Here is a 21,877-nt window from a genome sequence, read left to right as displayed (position 1 = left end):
TGGTAGCCTCCAAAATCAAGGAGGTCATTTCCAAAGAGCAGTTTTAAATAAAGTCTGCCGCAAATTGAACTGCGAAGAAACTTTGGAAGCTATTAAAAGATCGATAAAATATCCAGTAAGCAATCAACTTCTTTGAAAGATGAATCTGAAAATAGTCTTAACGATAATGAAGCCATTACGAATTCGTAGCCAACGAAGAAAGTTTACTATCCCAAATCCAGACTCATCTTGTCACTCAGCCTGAGGTCATTCCCATTGTTGACCCGGAAGACAGCGTCATAGAACCCATCATTTTGTAGAGTTAAGGATTTTGCTGGGGGTTAAAGAAAAAATCTACTACGAGCCTTCATGGTGGTACCGTTTAAGGAAATCATTTCCTCAATTGAACCCTTGAAGTCTGGCTAGCCACAAAATTTCCCTAATCTTTAAAGGAGGAGCTAAAAATTCCAAAGAGCTCAAAGCATACACACGCCAATTGCCGTTTCGCTGCGCCTTTCCAAGCTTGATCTAACGAGTTTGAAGAATCGCGTTGATTATGCAGCGGAGGAGAAAAGAGTTCTGGTCAACTTCAAAATGGTTTTCGCAAATATCGTAGAAGGTCCCGATAATCTTTTCTCAGTGGTACAGCTGATAAAATTAGCTCATATTGAAAAGCGGTCTTTTTACGCCGTGAGGATAGCTTACGAAAGCTGCTTTAGTGATATTATGTGAGACAATCTTTTTAAGCTTGCCACCATCTCGAAGTTTGTCGACCATCGAGTCATTTACGCATCGACGTCTTGTCGTTAGTATTTTGGTTCCATTTCAACGTACAGTTGGATTGAAGTTGGGTTTTGGTTCAAGTAATTGGCACCCATTTCGCACACTCCTAGTTAAATTTAAAGGCGGTCTCCCGATGTCTTTTGAAAACCCCCGGAAAGTTTGAAGATAGCCCTCTCGCAATGACAAATGCTATATACTTCACTTCTCTGACAATACCAGAACTAATAACAACCATTGAGTCTTCAAGGTTCACCAAATCATTTCACCACTCAGATCTTATGCCTTGGAGTTTCGTTCAGTGTTGAAGCTTAGTATCTAGAGGCACATGAAAACAGTTTTCTATTTAACCAAACATAGTCTTACTAGGAAAATTTTAAAGTACGTAGCGTACCGAGTCTCACCTACGCCAACGAAGTTCTATACTACAAAGAGCTTACCAACTCGAAACTTGGAACAAATGCAATTCAAAATTTCCTGGCAGCAAAAGCGGCGATAAAATATGATCTGACGTGAACCACCTTTATTGAACGTGAAGCTCTCGGCAAACTGACCTACTTGAGTAGCCTCTTTTGCATGTTTGTGGCTCGTGCAGCAGATACCTGAGGGCCATTGGCCACAGTTGCATAGCTAGGGGGGGACCGTTGGGGGGTAACACCCGACCGTGAAAAAATAAAAACCTGTGCACAAACTAGAGGAATTCGAAAAACCTTTTAAACACGTTTTGACTAGTAAGTAGCACACCATGCTAGCTACGCCACTGATGGGTCATACTGTCCGTTGAAGCTTTAGATTACTCCTACGGCTATGGTCACTCGCTCGAGGATGCTAAGACGGCTTTAGAATAGACCATGGTCATATATAAGGCAGTCTGAAAACAGAAAGTTCACAGAGAAATTTAAAAGGAAGTACGTACCCTTTTGGCAATACTAAAATATTTGTCGAGTAAAATCGGAATTAATATCAAAATGATTAAAACTAATTAATATTCATTCATTCGCGCGGGGAGACTTCTACGGCCTGGTCTATTTTGACCTATTTTCGTAAGATTACGCTTAGGTACCCTGAATATCGCGTGATACCGATGCTACGACCACTATTTATCTCTTTCAAAAATATAATTCCATTATAATAGAACGTTTAAAATTAATGTCGTGCTAAGAAAAAGTCAACCCGAGAATAAAAAAGTACAACTCCAACTGCGGAAAATAATAAAAAAATATTTTTTTTTTAAATTTTTTTTGATAAAGAAACTGAATTTCATTCTGACATTTAATGGGTTCTTTGGACGTAAAAAAATAAATGTCAACTTAACCCGAGAGTGAGATGAAAATGAAACAAAAAAGAAGTGCCTATTACAATCTTACTTTGTCCATATCAACTCTTTTGAAAGGATTATTATCGGCCGGCTAAGGTGGCAGCGCCCTCGTAAGCGCACCCTCCTTAATGGGTCCGCTTTAAAAAAGAGAGAGAGAGAGAGAGAGAATGAGAGAGGGGTCGAGATTCTAGAAATCGTTAATCTTTTCCCGCACTCCGCATTTTTTAGCGGAGTGCGGAGTCGAAAAAGTGTGAATATAAGGTCTCCTTCACATTTTCGCTCTAGTACTCATTAAGCTAATCAAGTTATATCACTTTTAGCGAATAGAAGGGCGGCCTTGGGGGTTTCGCGACGGGGTCTATTCCCCCGGGCCTCCTAAAGGGGCGGAGTCTTCTTCATCATCATCTTTGATTTTTATGTCCGTTTTTGGGGACTTTTTCCGCGCCATTTTCGATCGATTTGACATTTTCGTCATTACTAGCATTTTTTAGGGCTCATTTTTTCACCGGATCAGCTAATTGCGTTCTAAGGAATACTGAGATTCAGCAACTTCGGCGCGCGTCTAATTTCGTTAGCGAGGGGGTACAACTACGCTGACAGTAACGCCTCGATAGCCCCCGCCCCTTTCCACCGCCCCCCATAAAGCGTGGGGAGATCACACTGCAAATATTAAGAATATAAAAAATGAAGTTTGGTTCTTAGTCAAGAGCCAGATTTTTTTCTCCGTCTTTGGGAGAATATCCGATCTGACACTCAGCTGTTAGATCTAATAAAAATATCTCGTCCAGAAATTAACATTTTATCCGCTAGGAGCGTTTTTCGCGTATGACGGCTCGCCTGCTTTTTTCCAACTCACGCTAGACTTTGATGTGCGCCCGAATGAATGTTTTAATTGGTTTTTCGAGTATCCTTAATTTTGTACCCAATATTTATCCTCGTTTTGTTTATTTTCTGGGAATTTAATGAGTTACGAAATAATTGATGCGCTTTTGGCAGGGCAATGAGTAGAGGATCGGAGAGTACCTCTTTCGGGTGCATACGTAATCGGATTAAATCCGATTAAATCTATTAAATCGTGTAAATTGCGATATAATTTTTAATTTGACTTAATCTTTTAATCTTGATTTAATCTTCTTAATCTTGATATAATCTTTTAATCTTGATTTAATCTATTAATCTTGATTTAATCTATTAATCTTGATTTAATCTATTAATCTTGATTTAATCTATTAATCTTGATTTAATCCTTTTGACCTTGATTTAATCCTTTTAAACTTGATTTAGTCCTTTTAACCTTGATTTAGTCTTTTTAATCTTGATTTAATCTTTTTATTCTTTATTTAATCCTTTTAAACTTGATTTAGTCCTTTTAACCTTGATTTAATATTTTTAATCTTGATTTAATCCTTTTAAACTTGATTTAGTCCTTTTAACCTTGATTTAATATTTTTAATCTTGATTTAATCTTTTTATTCTTGATTTAATATTTTTAATCTTGATTTAATCTTTTTATTCTTGATTTAATCTTTTAAATCTTGATTTAATCTTTTAAATCTTGATTTAATCTTTTAAATCTTGATTTAATCTTTTTATTCTTGATTTAATGTTTTAAATCTTGATTTAATCTTTTAAATCTTGACTTGATCTTTTAAATCTTGGTTTAATCTTTTAAATCTTGATTTAATCTTTTAAATCTTGATTTAACCTTTAAATCTCGATTTAATCTTTTAAATCTTGATTTAATCTTTTAAATCTTGAATTAATCTTTTAAATCTTGATTTAATCTTTTAAATCTTGATTTAATCTTTTAAATCTTGATTTAATCTTTTAAATCTTTTAAATCTTGATTTAATCTTTTAAATCTTTTAAATCTTGATTTAATCTTTTAAATCTTTTAAATCTTGATTTAATCTTTTAAATCTTTTAAATCTTGATTTAATCTTTTAAATCTTGATTTAATCTTTTAAATCTTGATTTAATCTTTTAAATCTTGATTTAATCTTTTAAATCTTGATTTAATCTTTTAAATCTTGATTTAATCTTTTAAATCTTGATTTAATCTTTTAAATTTTGATTTAATCTTTTAAATCTTTTAAATCTTTTAAATCTTTTAAATCTTTTAAATCTTTTAAATCTTTTAAATCTTTTAAATCTTGATTTAATCTTTTAAATCTTGATTTCATCTTTTAAATCTTGATTTCATCTTTTAAATCTTGATTTCATCTTTTAAATCTTGATTTCATCTTTTAAATCTTGATTTCATCTTTTAAATCTTGATTTAATCTTTTAAATCTTTTAAATCTTGATTTAATATTTTTAAATGAGATTTGATCTTTTTTATCGAGATTTAATCGAATTAATTAAATCTCGATTTAACTGATTAAATCAGCTTAATCGTGATTTAATTGGCTAATCACTAACTCGATTTAATCGTTGTTTAATCCATTTAATCATCTTAATCATAATTTAATCGATCAAGGCTAGCTTAACCTGTCTATTAATATCTTAGAAATTAGCAATGAATAGTTAATTAATTAAATACTCCTATGATTTTGTTACAAATTTCCCCCAAAAAATATAAATTCTGTAGTTTATTGATTGTTGTACCGGCACCATTTAAATTTTCAAGGCCAAGTGTGGTTTTTTCCATTTTACTTAAATTGTAAGCGATAAGTTAATGGATTTTAGGAATGCCGTAAATGTTATAGTTACCAAGGTACATCAAAGGCCTGTCTAGACGTAACCAACCCTGGGGATAATGGCTGATCATGAAATTGCCGGGTTAATTTAGGTTTTCAATATAAATACACTTTTAAGAAGTACATGTACGTAGAAAAACTGTCAACAATTGACGCAAATTGGGGAAAATTTAAATATTTTTTAGTACTTTGTGGTTTTGGCAATATATTAGAATTTGGGGAAATGTTGATTTTTTGGATTCTTGGGCGGTAAACTGTTTATTTTCTTAATTTTTTAAAATTATTTCAAATAAATTTATTTTAAAAGTCACCTCTATTAAATCTAGAAATGCCCGTTTTGTGAAGACCGATTTCTGTCTCATTTAAAATCCGGATTAAATTTCGCAACGAGAGATAACGTTGTTTTTATTATATTGAAAAAAGTATATGTGGAAAACAAAATACATCTCATTATTATTTTATTTTAATATTTTTGGTTTTTACTTTGAAATGAAAACCGAAAGTTATAATCTGAAAGCTCTTGGCAAGTCGGGTGGACTTCTGCCTCCGTATTTTCCCGGTCACTACTTTCATTGCTCTATTTAATGTTAAAATACCGAATATTTTTATAATATTAACGAAAGATATTTATACAGCGTAAAATTAATTAATGATTAGAAAAATCGCATCACCGCCAGGCCACGAATTAAGAGGCGAATTAATTCACAGGCACTAAAATCTACGAATATAATTAATTATCATGCTCTAATATCTTTATATCGACTCTAGAACCCATTCCTGGAGGTAATTAGCTATTTTGTTCATTGTTAATATGCTTCTAAAATGTTTTAAAAATATGTGCGGAACTTTGATTTCCAAGTTTATTTCTTTTTAACAACCTCCACTGTTTCATTAGCACCGCGATTTCGGGGGATATATTAATAGCAACGTACCGCATCAGGTCAGAAAAAGAGCTTTTAAGGGGTTTTTTGTGGTCGTGGCTCGAGTATCGATCATAAAAGCATATTTCTTTCGCGAATTCGGAAGGCGCTCTCTGTATTAATCTCGCCATTGTGCATATTTCAACTCTCTTTCAAGCATCGGATATGAACCCAACATTATATCCTTCTCTTTTTTTCGAGCGCGCACAAAAGGCTCGAAAACGGTTCGCGCCGAGGCTTAGAACGCGTATAAAAAGGCCTAACGGAAGGAATAAAAAACGCGTTCTTTGGTTTCTGGCGGCTCTTTTATCTCGCACGCTTTTAGACGCGCCTCGAGAAAGTGGAGCGAAAACGAGCGCAAACTTGTTTTCGCGCCATTAATTATGAAAAGGGGGGCTCGGATTGGCCTTATTGCAGCCGCTGCTCGAGGCGCCCTCTATACAACTCACCCCCCCTCCTTGTATTATTTACGCAAATCGGGCGTCGCGCGAATAGGCCGCCGGAATAAAAGCCCCCGGTTTTATCGGGCTTTGCTTTGTCTTAGGTTTCTGGGCGAGCCGGCACGCTTCCACGACTCGCGCCGGCCATCGCCGCTACGTGGCGCGACTAGAAGGAGCTAGTTTTAACTGAGAAGGATCAGTGACTCCGAATAGGGGATAGTAATTTTCCCTTATCGCAGCTCTCTCTTCTCTCGCTTTTAATTACGACCGAATATTTTTAGTTTTTTTTTGGTTTTGAAACTTTTTTATTCATTGAATATAATTTTAAATTTTTTTTAATTATTGGATCGTTGTAAATTATTATTTTTTCCTCGGGGCTTTTATTATCATTGCTTTTTAATATTTAATTAAGTAATTGAAAAAATATCGATGTCATACGCCAATTCGTATATTAAAACAATAAATAAATATCGTATTTTAAAGAAAGCGTATTTTAATTCTGAGCGTTTGGTACGTACCTTTAGCAAAAGTACTTTTATAATAACGATTTGATCACTAATTTATGAAGCTTTAATTTTTAGGAGTCTTTTATTTGATAGCTAAAAAAATTTATTTCTTTTGAATTCGGATGAGTTTACACCTACGATTTTTCAAAGGAAGGTTTTGGTTTACCTAATTTTTTTTTAAATTTTTTTTTATTACCGAAATTTGAAACATCCGTTTTAGTTTATATAAAAAAAATTTTATGGAGTTTTTTTGTCATTTTAAAATGAAGAAAAAATAACCGCATCTCATTCTGAAGTGATTTTTTTTGTAAAGGCCATTTGGCATTAAATTTCATGCTTATCATAAAAACAACATCCCGAGAGTAATTGGGTAAAGCTAGAGAGTTAAAAGACCGAGATCTTTTTAAAATTAAAATACTTTATACATGAATGAAATAAGTCGCAAACCGCGCTCAGCTTTAATAATAAATAAAAAATTCTAAACCATTAAAATAAACGAGAACCTTTATGTCGTCTTACCAATAAATACTAGAACAGATTCCATTTAAAATAAATTGTTTTCGACGGCGTAAAAAAAGGAGAAGTTTGTGAAAAGAAGGGAGGCGGGGGAGGGGGGATAACGTGACCCCGGGCCGTTCATGGCGGCGAGAAGATTTAAAATGTTTGACGTAAGAAAAACTTCTCAGCGGAAACAAGAGAAGATTAACTCTGGCCTCTGCCGTCGTCCGAACAAATTGAGTGAGAAGGTCTTTCCTAAGAACACACACACACAAAGGGCGGAAGAGAAAGAAGAATAAATAGAAGCGGAGAGCACACAGAAACCGACGGAAGGGAGGCGTTCAAATTTTTATTTAGATGTCGGATCTGCGAGGTGTCTCCATCAATTTCGAGCCGGAAAACTTTTATTTTCTGTAGATGATAAAACAAGAGACGGGCACGGCTCTATTGGCGCCTTTATTGCTGAATGTCGGACGAACGTTTGCCGCTGTCGAAATTGGAACGACCGACTCGTTGTACCATCAAAATAACTTTTTTCTCGTTTTCATTCCGACTATAACTTAGATATTAGATTTTGTCATTTTAAAAAAAAATGGAGCTTCTATTTTCATCACGATTTTTTGATGACTATACGCGCGAAGAATACCTACATTTTTAATATGCGGTCTTCTAAAACTTTGTTTACAAAATTAATTTGGCAACCCATTTTTTTTTTAAATATTGTATACATTTGACAAAATTGAGTATTTTCCCGTAGAGCAATTTAAAGGTTTACAAAACAATTTGATGGTGTTTCTTGCAAAAAGGAAATAATTAGATTTATTTTTCGAAGCAGCCAGATAGAATTAAGCAAAGTTCGGAATTTGTAGTAAATTGTATTGAAAGTTTCGTATTGACCAAAATCTCCGTTTTCGTAAAGAAAGTATTTCAATGTTCGTTTTCCAAGGGTGGTGAGCGAGTTAAGCCTTTGATCAGTTAATTTAGCGCGAATCGCGGGTGTGTGTGAATAGGGTGAAGTCGGCAGAATCCCGTTTTCTTTAATATAAGGTAACTTTGCCGACGTAATAAAGAGGGCGCAGTTGCGTAAAATCGCATCAGCATCAGCCAGCTGAGTGTGGGCTGCGGCAAAGCGAATTCTCGAAATCTGTCAAAATGAAATAAAAGGGATGATTCTCTTCGCTCTCTCTCTCTCTCTTCGTATAAAGATGCGAACGGCGGCCAAATGGTTGCGAGAGAGAAAGATGGGAATATGGGAGTGTTAGCCGAGGAGAGGAAAAATGAAGATGCGCTATAGCTATGTAGGGGAGTTTAAGCCGTCAAAGGTAATATATCGAAGGAAAAAGTGACAATATGGTAAATGGTTTGCCGGCTAATCGTTTAAGCTCCTTCTTTCGAGTCAGCCGCGTGGCCATTTCATTTCTCCGCACTGCCAGCCAGAGAGAGGCTCATTTATACTCTTTGAAGTTTTCAATTCGCAGTTTGTTTCGCGTAGGCGTCCCCTCACCCGCCGATACAAGATTCATCACTTTTTAAGAGAAGGAGATTTGTTCTCCCGCTTGGAAATAGGAAATTGTGTGCCGTTGATTCTTTATGTAGGTCGCTTCCCTCAAAACAAATGTCATTTCATCTTGATGGAAAAAGTACCAAACGGGCAATCTGAAGGTAACGTGTGATTTCTAGCAAATTCCATTTTCTTCGATAGCGAATAAAGATAGTTAATAGATCACTGCCCAATTTGATTTGGTTTTCACCGCTCTTCGCGGAGGGGGTTGAATGAAACTAGGATACTAAGAACGCTTTGAATAGCTTAAGATAACCGCGTTTACAGCCTCGTAAATCTAGACCAAACAAAGGAAATCTCGTTATGTTTATTTTTAACTACGGAGTATAGAAGGCGAAGCGGATCTGAAAGACTGTATCGAACTCCGTAAACGGCGATCATGGGCGTTCGATCGGGCGAATGAATTACAGTTTTATAGAGCGACTGGCGGCGAAATAGTACGTGTTCTTTCGGCCTTTAAGAGGAGAAGCGAGGCCTTCGGGGACAATTCTCGGCTCGGATATAGGCGAAAGAGATATTCCCATCGGAACGGTTTAAAAGAAATGTTTGTTTGGGACTTTTATTGATTTTTAAAAGACCCTTTCCATTCGTTTGTTATCAGGTCTGAGTATTGTTAAAGAGCTTTATTTGCGGCTCCCGAGGAAGGAGGGGGGGGATAAGGGGAGGAAACTGAGCCAATAGGCTTTATTGGTCCTAGTCCTTTCTCGAGGCAAGTGGGGTGGGCCGGACCAAATTTCTCCAAGCCATTTCATCGGTTTCATTCAATTTGAAAATCTGTCCTCCTTTGCTACCGAGCTTCGTTCTGGACCAGAGATATCCTTTTCGAAATCTCTTTGACTTTCCATTCATTAATAAAGATTGATTTTTTCCCCTTCTTCTGTTTTCCGTTGTTGTCCAATCGCTGTTTTCCTTCCTCCCCCCTCCCTTTCTATCTTTGGCAAAGTTAAAGTAATTATTTTAAAAGCTTTTCTTTTTTCTCTCAAACGCCAGTTAAAGTTCAGGTTTTTATATTCCGCGGTTTGTCGATAATATTTTTTTTGGATTTCCCAATTGCATTTGGCGCGTGTGTCTTTACTAGGGCTTCTTCTTCGAAAAACCCGATCTGGCAATTTTTGAAATTAAATCTAAGTTTTTTAAACAATAAGGGTTTATATAATAAAAACATATTGGGAAACTTTGTATATTCTGCGGTTCGCGAATCGGTGATATTGGCTATTTATAGGGCGATAAAATGAATTTTATTTCCGCGTATATACCAGTGGAATATTACTTATATTAGAAGTATATTACGTATGTCTTACCAGAGAAGTACATTGGTAAAAGTGAAACTTGTTTCTTCGTAAGTTGAAAATGTAAATCTCGTAATACATTGCCTAAAGAATAAGTTTTATTAATAATAAAAGTATAATAACAGTTCATGGTAAAATGATTGGGAAGATTTGTACCACCATAAAGCAAAAGTAACTGTATACGGTTTTTAGTATATTTCAGTGCAGCTTCGTATTATTTGATGGATAATAATATCGCATAGAGAAATTTAATGACTAATTATTAGTTTTTTTCTTACCTTAAAATTTAAGAAAGTCACTACACCACGATTATTCAACCCAATACCATTTTTCCCCCGAAAGGTTAACGATTGTTGTATCTAAGCATAAAGGCCTATTTTGAAATCGAAGTTGGCCACTTGAGTAGGTTAATGACATAATCGATAACAGGCAATGGATACTTCTCTAGTATGAATGTAGTTATATTTCTTTTGGTTATACGTGTTTACGCGAACGAATTCTTAAATTGTAATATTGTATCCCAAACACTTTCTCTCAATATTTGCGCTATAATTATTCGCGTAAGAATATCTTTAAATATAATGTACAAAATGTATCATTAGACGTTTCTTAAAGAGATATTTATCTCTGGGAATGAATCGCAAATATTTGGATCGGCAATCGCGAGAGTGGAACCCTTGTTAGAAATTCGAAGGGGGAAATACGTTTCCTGCAATCTTGAATTGATGGCAAATCAAAAAACAATTTCGGGTCGGGCTCGTGGAGTATAGATGAGACACGGTTCCATCTCGGGTGGAAGGTGTTCGAATTCCAGATCAACAGAAGAAGATGGCTTCGCTTAAAAAGAGAAAGAAAAAAAGAAGAGAAGCAGAAGTAAACTTACTCTATAAGTAACTGATTTTCTAGAAAGGTTTATTTTGTCGCTCGCCTCCGGAGGGCCGTCCTATCTATGGCTCTTCTCGGCCGATAGTTTGCAGCGGCGGGGGTTCATCGCTTTTAGAGTGCGAGCCAGTTGGAAGGGCGTTCAAAGAGCTGAACAAACAGAAGCTGCCGATTTCGTTACCTTGGGTCGGGGGGGGGGGGGTGCCGCTTGGGAGGGGGGATATAGGTCCGTACTTATGCCGAGGCCTACTTGCCTGTTCTTTTAAAGGCATTCGCGATGGACTTTCGACTACGTTTCGAATCGTACGGAGACGAAAGCTCGCGTCAGTAAGTGGAAAGGCTAACGTCTACTCGTTTACGGTTCGTAAATAGGACTAGCAACGCGTTGCGGGTTGTACGGGCGATTTTCTGTTGCTCTTACGGACGTATAAATCAATACGTATCGCTATAGTTGGCGTTTTTAGGGCACCGTCGGATGCCGTTATTAGACCATCTTTTTCCGCCAGTCTCTCTCTCTCTCTCTCTGGTCTCCATTTTCATTTTAAAGCAAAAAATAGGAACGAAATATAAACATCCGGTATGACTTCAAAATTAAAGCTTCATTTTGGAACGACTCTGAACGTCGAAACTTCATCGAAATGGAAAATTCCATTTTGTTTTTGTCATCTCCATTGGAGACTTTTCCGGCAGTTACATTTAGGTGGTTGTAATTTCAAACGAACGCCTTCTATCGTTTGAAAACTTTAAAAGGCATTGTACGATGGGATATTAAAAGTTTTATCGCAATTAGTAGGAGTTGTTTTAAGGCGCTTTCCAGTCAGGCACTCTAAGTCTCGTTTAATGATGCTTGCCACTTAGGCTAAATGTATTTCGACTAGAGCTCATAAACAATGAAATGGAAAGTGCAGTTTTCGACTTTTGAAAATTGTTTTGTTATTTTTCTTTCGTTATACATGTACCTTTTATCGGGACGCTTAAGAACTTTCGGAAAACTGCAGATCACTCGCTGCAGATTTTAGGTTTCCTTTTGCTTCGTTACGTCAACTGCAAATCGCTCGCTTCGTTACTTCATAGTTTAACTTTTTTCATTCGAATGAAAACTAATTCAACCTACCTAATTAGTTTGACACTTCCTATTCTTCACATGCAAATGTTTTACAAGACAGACTGCATTACGGGCTTCGTCACCGTTTCGCGTCCGCCTGCTAACGCGTCACAGGTAGCCTTCGACAGCGCCTCGCTAGGAGGGTATTTTTTCTTGTGATGACGTTTACTCTCAGTAAAATATTCCCCAAAGTGACAAACTTATGGAACAATATTATAGACTTATGTTATTAGTGGTGTCTTCATTTATTTTAGAATCGAATTAGTACTTTTTTTAGGCAAACCAAGACCTCTTTTAAGGCAATCGACGCCCTGCTTTTTAAGTAGGCTATAAATTATCTTTCTTAAGGATTTAGTCAAAAACGAGATCTCATTAAGGTTTTAAGCCAATTTTCGCGTTTGCTTTAATTCGCTTCTATAAGTAGCCTAATGTGGCTTAAGTTATCCGTCGGTCTGTCAACTTTCCCGGGGCTAAACTTCGCGATGGCTTAATGCTAAAATCGCGGTTAGGAGCTCGTTAGACGAATATTTCCGCTTCTGTATAGGACTTGGAACAATGTCAAAAACCTCGATTCTCTTTCTCACTTTTCGGAATTTCTTTCCCCGGAGGGAGGCCGCGATCCGAACGCAATTTTGGTTCTTTGGCGGAGCGGAGCCGAAGGACGGTCGCGGCCCGCGCTATTCTCAATGACTAGGCGTTTCCTGCCTTATGAATATTTAAGAGCGACCTCGAGCGTCGCGGCGGAGAATTATTCATAGGAGAGAGACTCCGCAAGATTTCCTCCTCTTCCTTCTCCTCCGGTTGATGTTTAATCACGGAGAGCGAGTAAAAATAATGTCATCACCGCTCTTGTAATTAATTCTAATCGGGCGTGGACCTGTTTCTTTATGACATTTCAACACCCTCCAATCCGACAATCTCTCTCTGCCTCCCCTTTTCGCACCCACCCCTCATTAATGTTTTTCTTTGCTCTCTTTGCATCCGCTGAGAGAGATGCGCGGTTTCGTTCGCACTTATCTCCCATCACCCGAAAGCCTCTCATTTCATCCGTGACTTGAGAAAGGAAAAAAGTACGAACGTTAGAGTTACTGACAAATTTCTTTTACGGTTCCGCACTCTTACTTTTTTATACGGAAAAATTGTAAAGATAATGTTTGACTTTTTTTACGCAACTTTTATTTCGGTGATTAGTCGTATTTTCTATGAAAATTGAAATGCTAACAATTTATATTTTAAAACTACTTGGTCATTTTTATCTCCCAGATGGGACTATGTCCTCTAGGAGGGGTTTTACAATCACCGTGTCTATCTGTCTGTCTGTGGGTCTGTCTGTGGGTCTGTCTGTCTGGGCTGCGAATTCGTACGCATTTTCGGAGCAAAGTGTAATCACTGCGTTCGCAGTTTCTTGGAATTAGGGAAAAGCTTTTTCCAAAAGAGCCCTCTATTTGCCATTGGGTGTAGCATAATTTTTTTCAATTTGCGTTCGAACCCCAGCCCTCCTGCACGACAAGTGAGCGTTCTACCACAGAAACACGGATACGTGTTACGCCTCACTGAAAATGATAAACTCTTCCGAGGAGAGGTATATTTTGGCTTCACAACTTACGCTACGAATCAGTCTAGTTAAACACTTCGAACGCGGATGCCCCAAAAGAGATTGAGAGTGATGAAATTATCCAGATGATTACTACCGTAAATGGGTTTCATTTAAAAGTATTTAGGGATCCGTATTGTACGATTTTTAGAAAATATACGTACACGAAGGGTTAGACATTCATCTTTAGAGTTTGATTTTTGAGATATGTATTGGTACGAAGGCGATGACAAGCTTTAGGACATTGTTGAAATTTGACGAACAAAATTGAAGCACGTACGGTCAAACAACGGATTTGACCGGAAGCGCTTCAACCTTGTCCGTACGTATTAGCGCGTTCACCCCTTACGAAAATGTTGTATAGAAAACTTTTAGAAATTAGACTCTATCTAAGTTCCTTCAAATCATCTTTATAGAAACGTTTGGTATTTTCTTAGAATATCTTAAGAACGGTGGGTCAATTTTCTAACGGTTTTTCTAAAGCTATTTGAATGTAACATCTTTAGAGTTCTAAGGAGAAATTCTAAAGATAATTTGAAGAACGGTATTTCATATTTCTTTGAACTTTTAAGTTGTTTCATTATATAGAATACCTTTAGAGGTCTTCTATGATTTTTCATATACGATTTTATAAAAACATTCCAAAGGAGATTCTATAGAAATTCTAAAGGAGATTGTATAGAAATTATAAAGGAGATTGTGGCTTATTCAATTTCGGACATGGATAAGAAAGTCCTTGTTTCGGATCTGAAGAGTTTGGCCCTTTTTTAGATGTCTTAGAAGATTCCATAGCAACTCTAAAGGTTTTTCTATAACCACTTTAAAAGGATTAATATAGCAACTCTAAAGGGGTTTCGGTCCAAATGGGTTTCTATAGCAACTCTAAAGGGGTTTCGGTCCAAATGGGTTTCTATAGCAACCCTAAAGAGGGATCTACAGCAACTGTTAAGAGTCTCTATAATAATTTCAAAAATTACTCTCCAATTTCTGAGTTTAAAATGAAAGTCCAAGTTTTTAGAGCGGAAGAGTTTAATCGTTTTTTATGATTTAGAACTATAATCATATTTAAATATTCACCATAAATAGGAAATTTTTTAAATATGATTGCAGTTTTTATGTTTGGTGAATTGTTTTTGATAGTGGTTTGCTATTATAATAGTAACTAGTATATTTAAGTTAATTTTGGAACAGAAATTTCATTTCCGTCTACTGTTAAATTAAACCATTGAAATTATTTTGAAAATCACTTTTTTTATTATAATAATTAGATTAGATTCTTCTTCGAAATTATTTAGCTTCTTCTTAGATATTATATAAGGCACCACTTTATGAACCAGTCATCGGGCACCGATAAATGACAATAATTCATGTGGCCGGGTTCTTTTTAGAAATTATTTAGGTTTTTTTTTAGAAATTATCTAGATTCTTCTTATTAATTATCTACATTCTTCTTAGAAATTATTTCTTTTCTTCTTAGAAAATATCTACATTCTTCTTAGAAATTATTTATATTCTTCTTACAAATTATCTAGATTATTCTTACAAATATTGGTAGAGTATTATAGCAGTGTAAATTTAAGTCTAAATCCCGAGAATTCAAAAATATTTATGAACAATTGTTGTGTGTAATGGCAAAAACTAATAACCACACTTTTTCAAGATTTATATTTTTACATAATGATAGTTGTCAATTCTTGTTTATGATAGAAATACTATAATATTAGTTTAAGAAAATGTTTCAGAATTTTCTTTTTAGAATTTTTTAGAGTCTGTTGGTTGATTAATTTAGTTAATCCATGTTTCGTTTTCAGTTGAAGTCGAAGTTTTAAACAGATTTTTTTCAAAAAATAACTTTAATTTGCTATTAATTTAATGGTGACTTTAAAGTTAAAATATATGGCGTATATTTTATGGCTTAAAAGCAATTTATTTTAAAAACATTTTTAAAAAATAGCTAAAATAAATGGTTTTTAAACCATGAAGTACTCGTCGTATATTTTAACTATATCGTAACTTCAAGAATTTTAAGGTTCATAGTGGTGACTCGTTTAACATTGATAATGGTTAATTATTTTTAGGATATTAGTCAAATGAAAGTAGGCTATAGAACCACGAGGATTCTCTGTAAAACTCTATAAGATTCCATAGAATATCTTTAGAAATTTTTTGTAAGACTTATTAATTCCGTCGTTGCTAAAGTTGTTGATCTTTGCGTTGCAGGTGGGTGGCACGATCACGAATACCGGGCACAGCATCATCTTCCGAGCTGACAAACTGCCGGCGCCCGAGACGATCAACATTACGGGCGGGCCCCTGTCGTACAGGTATCGCTTCAGCGAGATCCACATCCACTACGGCAGCAGCGACGACCGGGGCTCCGAGCACACCGTCGGAGGCTACGGATTCCCAGCCGAGGTTAGTAAACAACGCCCCCTCTCGACCCGAACACTCTTTTCATTTTGGAAGCTCTAATCACGCGACACGACGGCTATCGAGAATTTAACGGATATAGATAGCTATTGTCCATCTCTCGTTTTCACGGTGCTATATCAATAAACGAGGCCGTAAATCAATAACGGAATTGTCCTCGGTTTCTTGTGACGTCGGCCAATTACTTCTTGACTTCGGATTGGAAGTATAAAACGAGGGATGGTACGATTGGATTTAATTTACCTTTTGTTATTCGAGAAAAAGGAAGAGCACGCTCGTCCTCCATTTCTATATTCGCAACAGCTGTCGCGTTTTCAATAACTTTCTTTTTGTTTCCGCGTGTTTCTCCTTTCCCGTTTGGCGTGTAGTGATGGAAGGGCTGCGAAACGTTTGTTTAACCAGCGGCACCAACCGAATCAATATCCGAGCGTCCACTATTTATCGCGCTGCCAGACTTAAGTTGATAAGCTCGCCGCCTTCTCGAGAAGTGATACTGGTCTTCGAACCTCGGTGGACGGTTCCGGTTAGCGGCGGCGTTGTCTTCCCTTTAGTCGTTCCATTTCCCTAACTTAGTCTAGCGATGTCCGATGACAATACGGATTGGGAGAGGAAACGCGCGGCCGCTCTTCGGAGGACGCTGGCATCGCGAGGAAACCAAATCTGGAATGAATGAAGTCCCCCGCGTGATTATGGCGACAGTGAGATGAATGCAGCTGGTCGCGTATTATCGTCTTTGTGTACGCGGGTGTCTCTCTCTGGCTGTGTCCCTGTACATATATGGAGGCTGATAAGTTAGCCTGACTTTGATTGCCCGGGAGTTAGGATCCTTTCCCCGGTTATCTGGAGACGCGTAATCTACTTAGCGATTTGTAGCTGGCCCCTTCTGATTGCCTCGTCCGCGACTTCGACGCTAACGGCTTGTCAAACCTATATAGTACGGGTCTTAGATGCCGCCTTTTTGTGACGGATAAAATTGCCTTAAATCATAGTCTATTGTTTAAGTCGGTTTCTCGCCTGAGAAATGATCCAGTTGGTATTTGCTACAATTTGGAAATCTACGCTTAACGATTCTATCTCTCGGAATCCGCGTCCAGTCGTCGAGCTGGGGTAATTACCCGAGGAAAGCACTTTGGCTCGTACTAATAAATTGGTACGAGGCGCTTTCCCGCCTATTATAAATTACGCGGTGACTGATTTTAAAATCAAAATACAGAATTTAAGTACATAAAAGGGTCACACCGGCGTTTGAATTGGACTCGTTTCACGCGCTAGTTTCCAGAATAGAATTGGTCGCATTTGCTACCACGGTGCTAAATTCGGGCTGAATTTTTCAAACGCCTGTGCGGTCCTTTAATCTATATGATAAAATATTTAACCGGGCTTTTGTAGTGGCCATATACTTGTCACTGCAGGAACGGTGGACGGACTCGCTCGGCCTATTCTCCAAACTAATTTTCTTCCCCCGCATTTCATTATTTACGGCGTGGAGTTCTTCGTCATTTCGGAGTGGGCGTCTATCTATCTGCCGCGGTGGATCCATCTATATGCGGAAATCGTTGCTTCTAATAGCGTTACTCGCTTCTTAGGTTTCCCCCTGGTGGCCAAACAAGGTCTCAATCCTAGCAAAAAGCCCCCTCTTCCTTCCTTCCCTTACTTTCTCCGTCTCCCGAACTGCCGCTGCTGCTGCTGCTGCTGGTGGTGGTGCTGGCAGGAGAAGCCGCGCTGGATGAAGCGAAGGAAGAATGAAAATCAATCTCGTAAAGAGCTCTGTGTAGCTAGCTTTCCTTCCACATCTCTCTCTCTCTCTCTCTCTCTCTCTCTCTCTTTGGGATTTTTTTCATTTGGTCTCTTTCCCGTCTCACATCTCTGCGTGGCCGTTTTCCAAGATAAACATGGCCACGTTTTCTGCTGACGACATCGTCGTCGACCACGGAGTGTCGCCTCTGGTCAAACCTTTCCAGACCTTCTGTTTCTCGCTGACCACGGCTCAGCCCTTTTCTTTTTCCCGTCTCTGGTTTCTCTATCACACTCTCTTCCTGGTCTGCCTTCCTCCTTATCGTCACTCTTTAATACTAGCTTTTTCACTTATCGGGTCCCTGTCGTTACCTTGCCATCCCGTTAGCTCTTAAGGACCTCACTCTCACCCCATCATCACACTATAGATTTATTTTTAATCTCTCATTATACGTATAACGCGGTTCTGTTCGACTGCAAATATCAGACGAAATGGTGGCTCTAATCGTAAAGTACTTCGGCAAGATAATACGCCTTCGTGGTGGTACAATATTTTTGACTGACTCGGGTGTTGGGTCGTTGATGGTATGGCTCGATGATTTAATCCATAATTTAAAATATTCCATATTTCAATATCTCGAAGATAGGAATGCCAATTGTTTGAAAATGGAAACTTTTCCTTTTTCACGGATTTACTATTTTTGTTTTGAAAATGGAAACTTTTTCTTTTTGGCGGATTTACTATTTTTGTTTTGAAAATGGAAACTTTTCTTTTTGGCGGATTTACTATTTTTGTTTTGAAAATGGAAACTTTTTCTTTTTGGCGGATTTACTATTTTTGTTTTGAAAATGGAAACTTTTTCTTTTTGGCGGATTTACTATTTATGTTTTGAAAATGGAAACTTTTTCTTTATCGCGGATTTACTATTTTAATTTCAATATGAATTTAAGTTATCAAGTTAATTTCATCAACTAGCCTTTACCGTTGTATATTATTTATAAATTTTGTTTTAAAAGGTTTTTTTTTGGCTTTGAAACTTGAAATTCTTTTACATTTTAACAGATTATTTGGATTTTAGTAGCTTTATTTGTTTTTTTCTCGAGCGAAATTGTCATTTTTCCAGTATATATTGCAGAAGTTGTTCACACAATATTTATATTTTAGTAAATATTTGTTTATTTCTCGAGTAAAATTATTATTTTAAAGTATATATTGCGGAAGCTGTTCACATAATCTTTATATTTTAGTAAATAAGGGTTTTTTCTCGAGTTAAATTTTTATTTTAGTAAATATGGTTTTTTTATTTTAAAGTATATAATGTGGAAGCTGTTCATATAATATTTATATTTTATTAGCTCTATTTGATATTTTTTGAGTTAAATTGTTTTTTAAAGTCTCTTTCGGAAATTCAGAGATTAGTTATTTCTTATTATTTTTTGTTATTTCTTAAAATAAATTAAATTAAATTGTTTTTCCAGTCTATTGCGGAAGTGAATCTCCGAATATACGAATATCAGCGTTAAACTGTAGACTTAGTTAATCCTCTTTATCTCGAAACCAGCCCCTATATACGGCTTTATTTGATCGAGCTCAGAACTTTGGTTGGAAAACTTCAATTTTCTAGGAATTGAGTGGTTGGCGCGGACGTCTATTCCTTCTTAATTCACTTTCAGCACCAAAGTGCTTTAATCTAATCTTAAGAAATTCAATTAAAAGGAAAGAAAAAAGTTGGGGAAATTTAATAACTTAAAGAGGAATTCCTGGAAATGGCGGCAATAATAAGTAACGGCCCTAGGGAGTGGCCGCTTTTAGTCTCCTTTTCCTTACGTGGGCGGCGCTGAGAGCCTATAGCTTCGGCTACCTAGCTCTCATAATTAAGAATACTCTTGGATTTTTAGACATCCAGTAATTAGAGGTCCGTTAAGTAGCCGATGAAACTAAGGATGCTTGGTCCTTATAGTTTTGTGGACTTAAGGCAACCGTTCGATGAAACTCCGTAAAAGCCTGCTTTCCGTTATTTTTTGATAAGTCAAAGGCGGGTAGGCCTATATGTTATATACGTTCCGGAAATGCAACGGGGGACCGTCGTAATAGAGAAGCTTAAACGCGGGGGAAAAATGAAATCCAGGAAAAGGTGTTCGTTTTCTCTATATATAAGCGAGCGCCTGTGTCTCTGTAATTGGAATTCTTGCCGGCACGTGTATTATGATTTTTACAGCTAACATATTTCTTTGGATTCTCCCTTTCATTTCTTGCGCGCTCGGTAGGGGGGGCGGAGAGAACAAAAGTAATAAAAGCCGAGTGTCGTCGAGATCCTACGTGATTTTTGGACCCTTTTCCGAACTTCCCTTTTCCTTTGGAAAATTCGGTTTCCATTGACCACCCCCCATACCACCTCCACATCTTCTTATATTATGGCTTGTAAAGACAGTCTTTGATCTGTTAGGTTTTTTCGCGGTGTAAATTCTTCTATATCTAGGTTAATATATTTATTTACGATGGGTCCTATTTTGTTCTTACCGAGTAATTGTTGGCCCGCGAATGAGGTATGGTACGTTATAAAAACGAGTGCGTCGTCACGAAGGCGACTATAAAGAGATAATGGTGAATTCAAAAAAATATTCTACAAAGTGGTTTTCAATCTGGATCCAACGATTCCCCGGAAACATATCAAAAATACATAAAAAGGTTAATAACCCAAATAACCAATTTATAAACTATCCTATTTTACTTCATATTTGTGTTGTTTTGATTAATAAATTGATCATTTGTTTTGTTTATAAATAATTATAAACATTATTATTATAAATAATAATTTATTCTTTTATAAATAAAAAATCATATTTTATGAAATCCGAGGCGTTTTGGTTTTCTAAAATTGGTTTTCCAAACGCTGTGTGCTTTGCACACCGAGGGTCTAGTCACTTGCCGTAATAGTCTTAGTCGATAGCTACGCCGCAAAATTTTCGTTTTGAAAACGAAAACATTTGAGAGAGTTGGCCGTTTTCGGTCTATCGAAATCTGGCAGCCTTGCCTGCCTTCCGGCCTGTGTCTCCATACCGAAAATGGCCGACGATTACGCCGCCGAAACTATTTTACTAAATTGATCGGCGGCGTTTTGACGGTTATTTTGAATTATCGACTAAGACTATCGGTGAACAAGCACGTACCTTTAACTGTACTAATAACATTACACGTCATCTTTAGAGTTTGTACCTTTACTAGAGTTGAGTACGCGTAATCAATTGATTAATTTAGTTAATTAATTCACGTTTGGTCTTCAGTTAAAGTCACAGTTTTAAATAGATTTATTTCAAAAATTAACTTTAATTTGCTATGAATTTAATGGTGACTTTAATGTTAAAATATACGGCGGATATTTCATGGCTCAAAAGCAATTAATTTTAAAAACATTGTTCAAACATAGCTAAAATAAATTGCTTTTATACCATGACGTATTAGTCGTATATTTTAACTTTATCGTAACTTCAAGAATTTAAAGGTTCATAATGGTGACTTGTTTAACATTGATAATGGTTATCTTTTTTTAGGATATTAGTCATATGAAAATGCCCAGTTAAACTACCCTAACCTCACAATTTTTTTTAAATCAACTATATTCATTGTAGCAAAATTAATGTATCTAGCAATACCAAAAGTAGCATAAGACCCATAAGTGTGTCAGAAAGGTATAGTAGTTAATGAGAGATTGTCGCAAAGTAAAAAAGGGAAACGAAGGGGGGTCGGAAAATACGTCATCAAAATCGAGGTACTCCAGCGCCGCCGAGTGAGGCGTTTTAGAACGAATGTCTACGGGCGAGTAAATCGAAGAGAGAAAATCGCGCCAGACTATAGACTAAAGTACTATTCCAACTAGTAAGTTATGTAGTCTATAGTGTGACTAGGTCTCACTAGAAATGTTAATAGGCGCGAAGGTACAGCTGACACACTTTTGGGTCTTATGCTACTTTTGGCAATACCGATAGGTGATTCTGAAATATAATATCAACAAATATAAAAGAGTTAATTCTTTGGGCGCGTGCTCTTGATATATTAATAGATAGTAAATCGCGCGCGTTTTAAAATGAAAATAGAAGCTCGCGCTCAAATACTTTAACCCTAGGAGCAACAAACACAAGGA

At 36.7% G+C, this 21,877-nt stretch overlaps 1 protein-coding gene across 2 annotated transcripts in view; it reads left to right on the top strand.

Annotated features, from left to right (window-relative positions):
* LOC149947426 (carbonic anhydrase-related protein 10-like) overlaps nt 1-21,877 on the top strand; it is a 111,440-nt gene that overhangs the window by 66,181 nt on the left and 23,382 nt on the right. For both annotated transcript variants that reach the window (XM_090171530.1, XM_090171529.1), the window contains exon 4: nt 15,792-15,986. In XM_090171530.1, the coding sequence (XP_090027656.1) occupies nt 15,792-15,986 (195 nt within the window). The remainder of the gene's footprint in view (nt 1-15,791; nt 15,987-21,877) is intronic.

Source organism: Leiobunum rupestre, chromosome 4, assembly GCF_980474605.1.
Source record: "Leiobunum rupestre chromosome 4, qqLeiRupe1.1.hap1, whole genome shotgun sequence".
NCBI classification, from domain to species: Eukaryota; Metazoa; Arthropoda; class Arachnida; order Opiliones; family Sclerosomatidae; genus Leiobunum; species Leiobunum rupestre.
The sequence above is the reverse complement of the archived record's forward strand: the minus strand, read 5'-3'. Positions and strand labels throughout refer to the sequence as shown.